Here is a 12122-nt window from a genome sequence, read left to right as displayed (position 1 = left end):
TCGGGATGGTTCCTGCTGGCCCCACCATGGACTGGACTTTCGCTGATGTGTTGGACTTTCACAATATTATGTCAGACCCACTCCACATCCATTGCTTTCGGTCTCCCCTAGAGGGGGGGGGGGGGGGGGGGGGGGGTTACCCACATATGCGGTCCTCTCCAAGGTTTCTCATAGTCATTCACATTGACGTCCCACTGGGGTGAGTTTTCCTTGCCCGTATGTGGGCTCTGTACCGAGGATGTGGTTGTGGCTTGTGCAGCCCTTTGAGACACTTGTGATTTGGGGCTATATAAATAAACATTGATTGAATTCCAACCCTTGATGCTGAGTGTCAAGCAGGGAAGAATGCTGGTATGAGCTTTTAAACATAACCCGTTAACTGCTGCCAATCAAATGGTGAATAAGATACTCTTTAGGGTTCATATGTTTGTAAATGTGACTGTGATGAAGTCAGTGCCTCACCAGCCATGAACCTCACCGCACGTCACTGTGTTTGATAAATCCAAATGAATGTAGTTCGCTTCCTGGCTCTCTCTCTACTGCGCCTCCTGTGCCATTCAGTTCTACGTAGGGTCATCAGTTTCTTCCTGCTGATGTTCCGGAGTTCTTCTCCTCCTCAGATGCTGCCTTGTACTGTCTTGCCAGGGACCGGAGCTCCTGCCGCAGTCGATGGATCTTTCCTGCCCTTCGGTTCATGGTGTAGTTGGAACTGATGGGCTCGTCCTCTTCCACACCGAACCTCTTTGCTCCATAAGAAACAATGATGGTAGTCATGGTCTGAAGCCGTCTGTCGACAACCCCTTTGGCTATTGATTGGAGGATTCTGGCTGTGTGCTCGTCGAATTGGTGCCACTCTTTGTGTTGGCTTGCAGGAGGCCACTTGATGCGAGGCTGCTTAGTTACTTTGCTGGGAGCTGGAGGGTTTATCACATGGAGGTTCTGGGCTCTGTGGGGTGTCTCCCCCGTCGCTGTCTCACCAGGACTCGGTCCTGTGCGCTGTGTGTCACGCTCCTGCACCAAGCTTTTCATTCCACCCTGATGGATTTTTAGGCCACGCTCGTTCTTGAGGCTCTTGCCACAGATGCATCTTACGGGTGTCATTGTAATATATATTACTATTAATAAAATAATACAAACACACTTGTATTAATATTAAGCTAATATTTAAAATAATCAAATACAAATAATTCTACAAGAATAATATAACATAATACTGTGCTAAATTATTAAATATTTATACAATATCCATCCATTTTCTACCGCTTGTCCCTATAATTAAAACAATATATTATTTATACAATTACACTATAAATGTATAAAGTGAATTCCAAAATACTAATTAAATTAAATAATATTTACATAATATTACTACCATGATCATGCTAAGGCTTATATTACTATTAATAAAATACAAATACATGTGTACTAATAATAAGCAAATAGTTCAAATAATCAATAAAAATACATAATACAAATGAACACTTCTACAATAATAATACAACATTACTGTACTGGGTTGTTCAAATTACTACTATTAATAAAATCGTACAATAATACTAATAAGTTGAAATAATAAACATTTACAAAATACACAGAATAATAAAAATACTAATATATTGCAATAAAACGCCAATAATTCAAAGATAAAAGTGTTAGTGAAAGATGATATTGTGCAGACTTTCAACTTTTTTTTTACATCTCTTGTAAAAAAAAAGCCAAAAGTGCTCAGGTTTTATTTCACAATGTTTCTGACCTGCAGCGTTGACTTCCTGTGTGGGAGGAGCTTGACTTCCTGTGTGGGAGGAGCTTGACAGCAGACAGATGTTCCAAAGTTACCTTTTGTCGTGCTGCATGAAAGCTCCTCAGGTGAGATTCCTGTGTCTTTATTGGCTGGGGGCCCCCGCCCCTGGGACCCCCCCCCAACCCCTGCTGGGCGCTCAGGATGCTTTAAAAAAGTGAAATTGAAGCACTTTCCTCCAAACACAACATGCAAACTGTTCAATCACTCGTGCTAAAACATTGCTAGCAGGAGCCGCTTTTCTTTCCAAAGACATAACCAAGTCAAAGAAAGTTGTGATCGTGTCAAATAAATCTTTTGATTACACGTCTTTATGCTAGCAACATTCTGTAGCGTCTTTGTGAAGTTAGCATTAGCTGCTACGTCACAGTTGTTGTGTGGTTAGCATTAGCCACTAGGTAAGGGAAGGAATGAGCTATTAAAGATGAAAGGTGGCGGTCCAATGAGAAGCAGGTGTCCATAATGAGGCCTGCTGCCTAGCAGGGGGACTAGAGGGGCTATAAAAGAGGAGTCATAAAAGTCTGGCAACATCAGACAAAAGCGCCACTTCAACAATGCTGCTGCTTTAACGAGCTGACTGAGCACATTCATTAAAAGAAGGTGGGACCACTGATGATGTCACTGATGATGTCACTGATGATGTCGTCAGCAAATGAGAGTCAAAGTGTGTATTTATTCCAAGATGAGATTAGAACATATATTAATATACACTATTGGTACTATGCTATGTACAATGCATGTGTACTATGTACTAGAGGAGGAATCAGACTAAACAAGCACACAAATCATCAGAATTAGAATATTTCTTGTTAAACCTACTTACCTTTTTCATGTATGTGACCTTAACTCATCTCACTAGAACATGTGTCCTAGATGTAGTATGTGACCTTAACTCATCACACTAGAACATGTGTCCTAGATGTACTATGTGACCTTAACTCATCTCACTAGAACATGTGTCCTAGATGTACTATGTGACCTTAACTCATCACACTAGAACATGTGTCCTAGATGTAGTATGTGATCTTAACTCATCTCACTAGAACATGTGTCCTAGATGTACTATGTGATCTTAACTCATCTCACTAGAACATGTGTCCTAGATGTACTATGTGATCTTAACTCATCTCACTAGAACATGTGTCCTAGATGTAGTATGTGACCTTAACTCATCACACTAGAACATGTGTCCTAGATGTACTATGTGACCTTAACTCATCTCACTAGAACATGTGTCCTAGATGTACTATGTGATCTTAACTCATCACACTAGAACATGTGTCCTAGATGTAGTATGTGACCTTAACTCATCACACTAGAACATGTGTCCTAGATGTAGTATGTGACCTTAACTCATCTCACTAGAACATGTGTCCTAGATGTACTATGTGATCTTAACTCATCACACTAGAACATGTGTCCTAGATGTAGTATGTGACCTTAACTCATCTCACTAGAACATGTGTCCTAGATGTACTATGTGATCTTAACTCATCACACTAGAACATGTGTCCTAGATGTACTATGTGACCTTAACTCATCTCACTAGAACATGTGTCCTAGATGTACTATGTGATCTTAACTCATCTCACTAGTACATGTGTCCTAGATGTAGTATGTGATCTTAACTCATCTCACTAGAACATGTGTCCTAGATGTACTATGTGATCTTAACTCATCACACTAGAACATGTGTCCTAGATGTAGTATGTGACCTTAACTCATCTCAATAGAACATGTGTCCTAGATGTACTATGTGACCTTAACTCATCTCACTAGAACATGTGTCCTAGATGTAGTATGTGACCTGAACTCATCTCACTAGAACATGTGTCCTAGATGTACTATGTGACCTTAACTCATCTCACTAGAACATGTGTCCTAGATGTAGTATGTGACCTTAACTCATCACACTAGAACATGTGTCCTAGATGTACTATGTGACCTTAACTCATCTCACTAGAACATGTGTCCTAGATGTAGTATGTGACCTTAACTCATCTCACTAGAACATGTGTCCTAGATGTACTATGTGACCTTAACTCATCTCACTAGAACATGTGTCCTAGATGTAGTATGTGACCTTAACTCATCTCACTAGAACATGTGTCCTAGATGTACTATGTGATCTTAACTCATCACACTAGAACATGTGTCCTAGATGTAGTATGTGATCTAACCCTAATCTACTACTGACTAGACAGTACTACTAGCATTGAAGCTAACCGTGTTTGAAGTCATATTTGGGCAAAGTGAGGACATGAATGACGTGATGAATACATGACACCTTGCTGAGTGACATGAATACATGACACCTTGCTGTGTGACATGAATACATGACACCTTGCTGTGTGACATGAATACATGACACCTTGCTGTGTGACATGAATACATGACACCTTGCTGAGTGACATGAATACATGACACCTTGCTGAGTGACATGAATACATGACACCTTGCTGTGTGACATGAATACATGACACCTTGCTGTGTGACATGAATACATGACACCTTGCTGAGTGACATGAATACATGACACCTTGCTGTGTGACATGAATACATGACACCTTGCTGTGTGACATGAATACATGACACCTTGCTGTGTGACATGAATACATGACACCTTGCTGAGTGACATGAATACATGACACCTTGCTGAGTGACATGAATACATGACACCTTGCTGTGTGACATGAATACATGACACCTTGCTGTGTGACATGAATACATGACACCTTGCTGTGTGACATGAATACATGACACCTTGCTGTGTGACATGAATACATGACACCTTGCTGTGTGACATGAATACATGACACCTTGCTGAGTGACATGAATACATGACACCTTGCTGAGTGACATGAATACATGACACCTTGCTGAGTGACATGAATACATGACACCTTGCTGAGTGACATGAATACATGACACCTTGCTGAGTGACATGAATACATGACACCTTGCTGAGTGACATGAATACATGACACCTTGCTGAGTGACATGAATACATGACACCTTGCTGTGTGACATGAATACATGACACCTTGCTGTGTGACATGAATACATGACACCTTGCTGTGTGACATGAATACATGACACCTTGCTGTGTCACATGAATACATGACACCTTGCTGTGTCACATGAATACATGACACCTTGCTGTGTGACATGAATACATGACACCTTGCTGTGTCACATGAATACATGACACCTTGCTGAGTGACATGAATACATGACACCTTGCTGAGTGACATGAATACATGACACCTTGCTGTGTGACATGAATACATGACACCTTGCTGTGTGACATGAATACATGACACCTTGCTGTGTGACATGAATACATGACACCTTGCTGAGTGACATGAATACATGACACCTTGCTGTGTGACATGAATACATGACACCTTGCTGTGTGACATGAATACATGACACCTTACTGTGTGACATGAATACATGACACCTTGCTGTGTGACATGAATACATGAATCCTGGCTCCAGTGTGGTTAGTGAAGAACTGACACACACACACACACACACACAGACACACACACACACACACACACACACACACACACACACACACACACACACACACAGACACACACACACACACAGTGCTTTACAAAAAGAAGAAGAAGAAGTAGGAGTAGTAGTAGTAGAAGAAGAAGAAGAAGAACCACAGGAATGAGGAAGCCACTTTAGGGCCAAAAGGAGGAGAATAAAAACCAAAAAAATGAAAGAGTTTTTCTTGTCCTTGTTGAAGGTCAGCAAGTGGGGACTAGTGGGGACTAGTGGGGACTAGTGGGGACTCACTGGCTGACGTGAGGCTTGAGGGCCTGGTAGAGCCCCTCAAAGGTGGGCCTGTCAGGGATGTCCCGCCTCCAGCAACGCATCATCAGCTCAAAGAGGGAGGGGGGGCAGAGGGGAGGAGCATACAGGAACACCTGGGGGGGGGATAGGTCAAAAATATTGGTTGTATGCTGCCCTCTGGTGGCTGACTACTTGTAGTACATGTGGATGACCTCTTGTGGTCTTATGAGCATAGCACCAATCACAGGTAAATAATGTCCTCACACATTTCTAGGCAGCGTACACAATGTAAACGTACACCCACCACAAAGCATGATGGGTAATATGGACAACTCTCATTTTAGCTGCTTGATATTTGTGATGGATTAGAAATTAAAGCATATCCAATGGTATTTATTTGTGAAAATACCCTCTCAACATCACAAAATGCCATTTTCAATATTCCACTCCGCTATTTGCGGATATTGACGAAACCTTTCTGCACGCTGACCATATTATTAGGTCAGTCATACTGGGAATAGACATCTCTCTCTTTATCATTCACTATCTCTATATACAACATGAACACATATGTTTTTCTTTTTTTTAATGCATCTTAAAGGCCTACTGAAAGCCACTACTAGCGACCACGCAGTCTGATAGTTTATATATCAATGATGAAATCTTAACATTGCAACACATGCCAATACGGCCGGGTTAACTTAGAAAGTGACATTTTAAATTTCCTGGGAAATATCCGGCTGAAACATCGCGGTATGATGACGTATGCGCGTGACGAAGTCCGAGTAACAGAAGTTATGGTACCCCGTAGAATCCTATACAAAAAGCTCTGTTTTCATTTCATAATTCCACAGTATTCTGGACATCTTTTGCCATTTGTTTAATGAACAATGAAGGCTGCAAAGAAGACAGTTGTAGGTGGGATCGGTGTATTAGCAGCGGACTACAGCAACACAACCAGGAGGACTTTGTTGGAGCGCTAGCCGCGCTAGCCGCCGACTTCACCTTGACTTCCTACGTCTCCGGGCCGCCAAACGCATCGGGTGAAGTCCTTCGTCCTTCTGCCGATCGCTGGAACGCAGGTGAGCACGGGTGTTGATGAGCAAATGAGGGCTGGCTGGCGTAGGTGGAGAGCTAATGTTTTTAGCATAGCTCTGTGCAGTCCGGTTGCTAAGTTAGCTTCAATGGCGTCGTTAGCACAGCATTGTTAAGCTTCGCCAGCCTGGAAAGCATTAACCGTGTATTTACATGTCCACGGTTTAATAGTATTGTTGATTTTCTATCTATACTTCCAGTCAGGGGTTTATTTTTTTGTTTCTATATGCAGTTAAAGCAAGATGCTATCACGTTAGCTCGTAGCTAAAGCATTTCGCCGATGTATTGTCGTGGAGATAAAAGGCACTGAATGTCCATTTGGCGTTCTGGACTCTCATTTTCAAGAGGATATAGTATCCCAGGTGGTTTAAAATACAAATCTGTGATCCACAATAGAAAAAGGAGAGAGTGTGGAATCCAATGAGCCAGCTTGTACCTAAGTTACGCTCAGAGCGAAAAAAGATACGTCCATCACTGCCTCTCAAGTCCTTCACTGTAACGTTCCTCATCTACGAATCTTTCATCCTCGCTCAAATTAATGGGGTAATCGTCACTTTCTCGGTCCGAATCTCTCTCGCTCCATTGTAAACAACGGGGAATTGTGAGGAATACTAGCTCCTGTGACGTCACGCTACTTCCGCTACAGGCAAGGCTTTTTTTTATCAGCGAGCAAAAGTTGCGAACTTTATCGTCGATTTTCTCTACTAAATCCTTTCAGCAAAAATATGGCAATATCGCCAAATGATCAAGTATGACACATAGAATGGATCTGCTATCCCCGTTTGAATAAAAAAAAATCATTTCAGTAGGCCTTTAAGTGTTAAGTAAATAATGGGGGCTCTCTATTTGTCCCACAAACCCTCTAAGTAACCATCCAACAGCTCTTTATACATGTGCGGAGCTGAATGTTGGCCATGTTGTTATTATAAGCACAGCCATGTCCTGCTGCTCCTCAAACTTATTCCAGATTATAAATCAAGCCTCGAGGAGGATTTAGCCACACATCTAGAAGTTGTTCATCTGTGACATTCACTTCATACTCAGAGATGGAGACAAACACACACAACTGAAGACAGTGTCTGCAGGGAGACTTTTCCTTGTTAACCCTTCACGCGTGATGATTAATTCTTCATCTAAACGGGAACACATGGACATCCCCCCAGTCTTTATCTCAGTGAGAGCAGACATTGTACAGTAAGCGGCCGTTTTATTATGTTTGTATTTCTTGTTAAGTAAGTCTTTAGGTGTCATAAACCAGATATTTATGATAACAGTTCAATATAGAGGCAACTTGTGTTTACACTCTACTGCTAATTTAAATAGTATCGGACTTAACAAATATTTTACATTTGTTATTTATTAGAGTTATACAGTCCTGCACTTTAAAAGTTTTGGAGCATGTTGTAGTACCTGTCTGCCCTGGTTCCTGAAGAACTAAGGTTTGGACCATGTTGTAGTACCTGTCTGCCCTGGTTCCTGAAGAACTAAGGTTTGGACCATGTTGTAGTACCTGTCTGCCCTGGTTCCTGAAGAACTAAGGTTTGGACCATGTTGTAGTACCTGTCTGTCTGTCCTGGTTCCTGAAGAACTAAGGTTTGGAGCATGTTGTAGTACCTGTCTGCCCTGGTTCCTGAAGAACTAAGGTTTGGACCATGCTGTAGTACCTGTCTGCCCTGGTTCCTGAAGAACTAAGGTTTGGACCATGTTGTAGTACCTGTCTGTCTGTCCTGGTTCCTGAAGAACTAAGGTTTGGAGCATGTTGTAGTACCTGTCTGCCCTGGTTCCTGAAGAACTAAGGTTTGGACCATGCTGTAGTACCTGTCTGCCCTGGTTCCTGAAGAACTAAGGTTTGGACCATGCTGTAGTACCTGTCTGCCCTGGTTCCTGAAGAACTAAGGTTTGGAGCATGCTGTAGTACCTGTCTGCCCTGGTTCCTGAAGAACTAAGGTTTGGACCATGCTGTAGTACCTGTCTGCCCTGGTTCCTGAAGAACTAAGGTTTGGACCATGTTGTAGTACCTGTCTGCCCTGGTTCCTGAAGAACTAAGGTTTGGAGCATGTTGTAGTACCTGTCTACCCTGGTTCCTGAAGAACTAAGGTTTGGAGCATGTTGTAGTACCTGTCTGCCCTGGTTCCTGAAGAACTCGCCAGTGTTGGCTATGACCTGCTCGTCAGTCAGCAGGCTGTAGGGCTGCTCCTTGCACAGCGTGAAGATCTCCCACAAGGTGACTCCAAAGGCCCAAACGTCGCTGGCCGTGGTGAACTTACCCTGAAGGAGGGAGGAGAAGCAGTGAAGTGGAGGAGGAAGAAGTGGATGAAGAGGAGGCGGAGAAGAAGAAGGACAAGAAGGAGGAAGCAAAGGCGGTGTAAGAGGAGGAGCAGGAAGGGTAGGAAGACGAAGGGGATTCAGTGGCGGAGAAAGAGGAAGAAGGAGAATAGGCGAAGGATGTGAAAGAAGGAGGTGGAGAAGGAGGAAGACGTGGAGAAGGAAGAGCAGGAAGTGGAATAGATAGGGGAAGAAGTATTGGAGGAGGTTTAGAAGGAGGAAGAGGAGGATGAGGAGGAAGGAGAAGAAGAGGATGATGAGAAGGAGAAAGAGGAAGAAGGAGAAGAGGTGAAGGATGTGAAAGAAGGAGGTGGAGAAGGAGGAAGACGTGGAGGAGAAGGAAGAGCAGGAGGAACATATATGGGAAGAAACATTGGAGGAGGTTTAGAAGGAGGAAGAGATGGAGGAAGAAGAGAGGGACGAAGAGGAGGATGAGGAGAAAGAGATGGAGGAGAGAGAAGAGAGGGATGAAGAGGATGAGAAGGAAGGAGAAGAGAAGAAGAGTATGAGGAAGAGGAAGGAGAAGGAGAAGAGGAGTATGAGTATGAGGAAGGGGAAGGAGAAGAGAAGAAGAAGAGAAGAAGGAGGAGGAGAAAGAGGAAGAAGGAGAAGAGAAGAAGAGGAGTATGAGGGCGAGGAAGGAGAAGAGAAGAGAAGAGGAGTATGAGTATGAGTAAGAGGAAGGAGAAGAGAAGAAGAGTAAGAGTAAGGAGTGTGAGGGTGAATGAGAGTGTGAGAGTGAGTGTGAGGGTGAGGGTGAGTGTGAGAGGGTGAGAGTGAGGGTGAGTGTGAGTGTGAGGGTGAGAGTGAGAGTGACAGTGAGTGTGAGGGTGAGAGTGAGAGTGAGGGTGAGTGTGAGAGTGAGTGTGAGAGTGAGTGTGAGTGTGAGGGTGAGTGTGAGAGTGAGGGTGAGTGAGTGTGAGAGTGAGGGTGAGTGTGAGGGTGAGAGTGAGTGTGAGAGTGAGTGTGAGAGTGAGTGTGAGTGTGAGGGTGAGTGTGAGGGTGAGGGTGAGAGTGAGAGTGAGTGTGAGTGTGAGAGTGAGTGTGAGTGAGAGGGTGAGTGTGAGGGTGAGTGTGAGGGTGAGGGTGAGTGTGAGGGTGAGTGTGAGAGTGTGAGTGTGAGGGTGAGTGTGAGTGAGAGGGTGAGTGAGAGGGTGAGTGTGAGTGAGAGGGTGAGTGTGAGTGAGAGTGTGAGTGAGAGTGTGAGGGTGAGTGTGAGTGAGAGGGTGAGTGTGAGTGAGAGGGTGAGTGTGAGTGTGAGTGTGAGTGAGAGTGTGAGGGTGAGTGTGAGTGAGAGGGTGAGTGTGAGTGAGAGGGTGAGTGTGTGAGTGTGAGTGTGAGTGAGAGTGAGAGTGTGAGTGTGAGTGTGAGGGTGAGTGTGAGTGAGAGGGTGAGTGTGAGTGTGAGAGTGAGTGTGAGAGTGAGGGTGAGTGTGAGTGAGAGGGTGAGTGTGAGTGAGAGTGTGAGGGTGAGTGTGAGTGAGAGGGTGAGTGTGAGTGAGAGTGTGAGTGTGAGTGAGAGGGTGAGTGAGTGTGAGTGAGAGTGAGAGTGTGAGTGAGAGTGTGAGGGTGAGTGTGAGTGAGAGGGTGAGTGTGAGTGAGAGGGTGAGTGTGAGTGTGAGTGTGAGTGAGAGTGAGAGTGTGAGTGTGAGTGAGAGTGTGAGTGTGAGTGTGAGAGTGAGTGTGAGAGTGAGGGTGAGTGTGAGTGAGAGGGTGAGTGTGAGTGAGAGTGTGAGGGTGAGTGTGAGTGAGAGGGTGAGTGTGAGTGAGAGTGAGAGTGAGAGGGTGAGTGAGAGTGAGTGTGAGTGAGAGGGTGAGTGTGAGTGAGAGTGAGAGTGTGAGTGAGAGTGTGAGTGTGAGTGTGAGGGTGAGTGTGAGTGAGAGGGTGAGGGTGAGTGTGAGTGTGAGTGTGAGAGTGAGTGTGAGAGTGAGGGTGAGTGTGAGTGAGAGGGTGAGTGTGAGTGAGAGTGTGAGGGTGAGTGAGAGGGTGAGTGTGAGTGAGAGTGAGAGTGTGAGTGTGAGTGTGAGTGAGAGGGTGAGTGAGAGTGAGTGTGAGTGAGAGGGTGAGTGTGAGAGTGAGGGTGAGTGTGAGGGTGAGTGTGAGTGAGAGTGAGAGTGTGAGTGTGAGGGTGAGTGTGAGTGTGAGGGTGAGTGTGAGGGTGAGAGTGAGAGTGAGGGTGAGTGTGAGAGTGAGTGTGAGAGTGAGTGTGAGTGTGAGGGTGAGAGTGAGGGTGAGTGTGAGGGTGAGTGAGTGTGAGAGTGAGGGTGAGTGAGTGTGAGAGTGAGGGGGTGTGTGTGAGGTGTGAGAGTGTGGTGAGTGTGAGTGTGAGGTGTGGTGTGGGGTGAGGGTGTGTGTGAGTGTGTGAGGGAGTGTGAGGGTGAGTGAGTGAGTGTGAGTGTGAGGGTGGTGTGAGGTGAGTGTGAGGGTGAGTGTGAGGTGAGTGTGAGTGAGTGTGAGGGTGAGTGTGAGGAGTGTGTGAGGGTGAGTGTGAGTGGGTGAGGGTGAGTGGGGTGAGTGTGAGTGTGAGTGAGAGTGTGAGTGAGAGGGTGAGTGTGAGTGTGAGTGAGAGTGTGAGGGTGAGTGTGAGTGAGAGGGTGAGTGTGAGTGAGAGGGTGAGTGTGAGTGTGAGTGTGAGTGAGAGTGTGAGGGTGAGTGTGAGTGAGAGGGTGAGGGTGAGTGTGAGAGTGAGTGTGAGAGTGAGGGTGAGTGAGAGGGAGAGTGTGAGGGTGAGTGTGAGTGAGAGGGTGAGTGTGAGTGAGAGTGAGAGTGTGAGTGTGAGTGAGAGGGTGAGTGAGAGTGAGTGTGAGTGTGAGTGAGAGGGTGAGTGTGAGAGTGAGGGTGAGTGTGAGTGAGAGGGTGAGTGTGAGGGTGAGGGTGAGTGTGAGTGAGAGTGAGAGTGTGAGTGTGAGGGTGAGTGTGAGTGTGAGGGTGAGTGTGAGTGAGAGTGTGAGTGAGAGGGTGAGTGTGAGGGTGAGTGTGAGAGTGAGTGTGAGGGTGAGTGTGAGAGTGAGTGTGAGGGTGAGTGTGAGAGTGAGTGTGAGGGTGAGTGTGAGAGTGAGTGTGAGGGTGAGTGGTGGTGGTGGTGACTCAC

At 45.1% G+C, this 12122-nt stretch overlaps 1 protein-coding gene across 2 annotated transcripts in view; it reads right to left on the bottom strand.

Annotated features, from left to right (window-relative positions):
- LOC133632722 (discoidin domain-containing receptor 2-like) overlaps window positions 1-12122 on the bottom strand; it is a 32673-nt gene that overhangs the window by 3618 nt on the left and 16933 nt on the right. For both annotated transcript variants that reach the window (XM_062025340.1, XM_062025341.1), the window contains exons 18-19: window positions 8825-8974; window positions 5615-5745 (exon numbers count right to left, since the gene is read on the bottom strand). In XM_062025340.1, the coding sequence (XP_061881324.1) occupies window positions 5615-5745; window positions 8825-8974 (281 nt within the window). The remainder of the gene's footprint in view (window positions 1-5614; window positions 5746-8824; window positions 8975-12122) is intronic.

Source organism: Entelurus aequoreus, linkage group LG17 (assembly GCF_033978785.1).
Source record: "Entelurus aequoreus isolate RoL-2023_Sb linkage group LG17, RoL_Eaeq_v1.1, whole genome shotgun sequence".
NCBI classification, from domain to species: Eukaryota; Metazoa; Chordata; class Actinopteri; order Syngnathiformes; family Syngnathidae; genus Entelurus; species Entelurus aequoreus.
The sequence above is the reverse complement of the archived record's forward strand: the minus strand, read 5'-3'. Positions and strand labels throughout refer to the sequence as shown.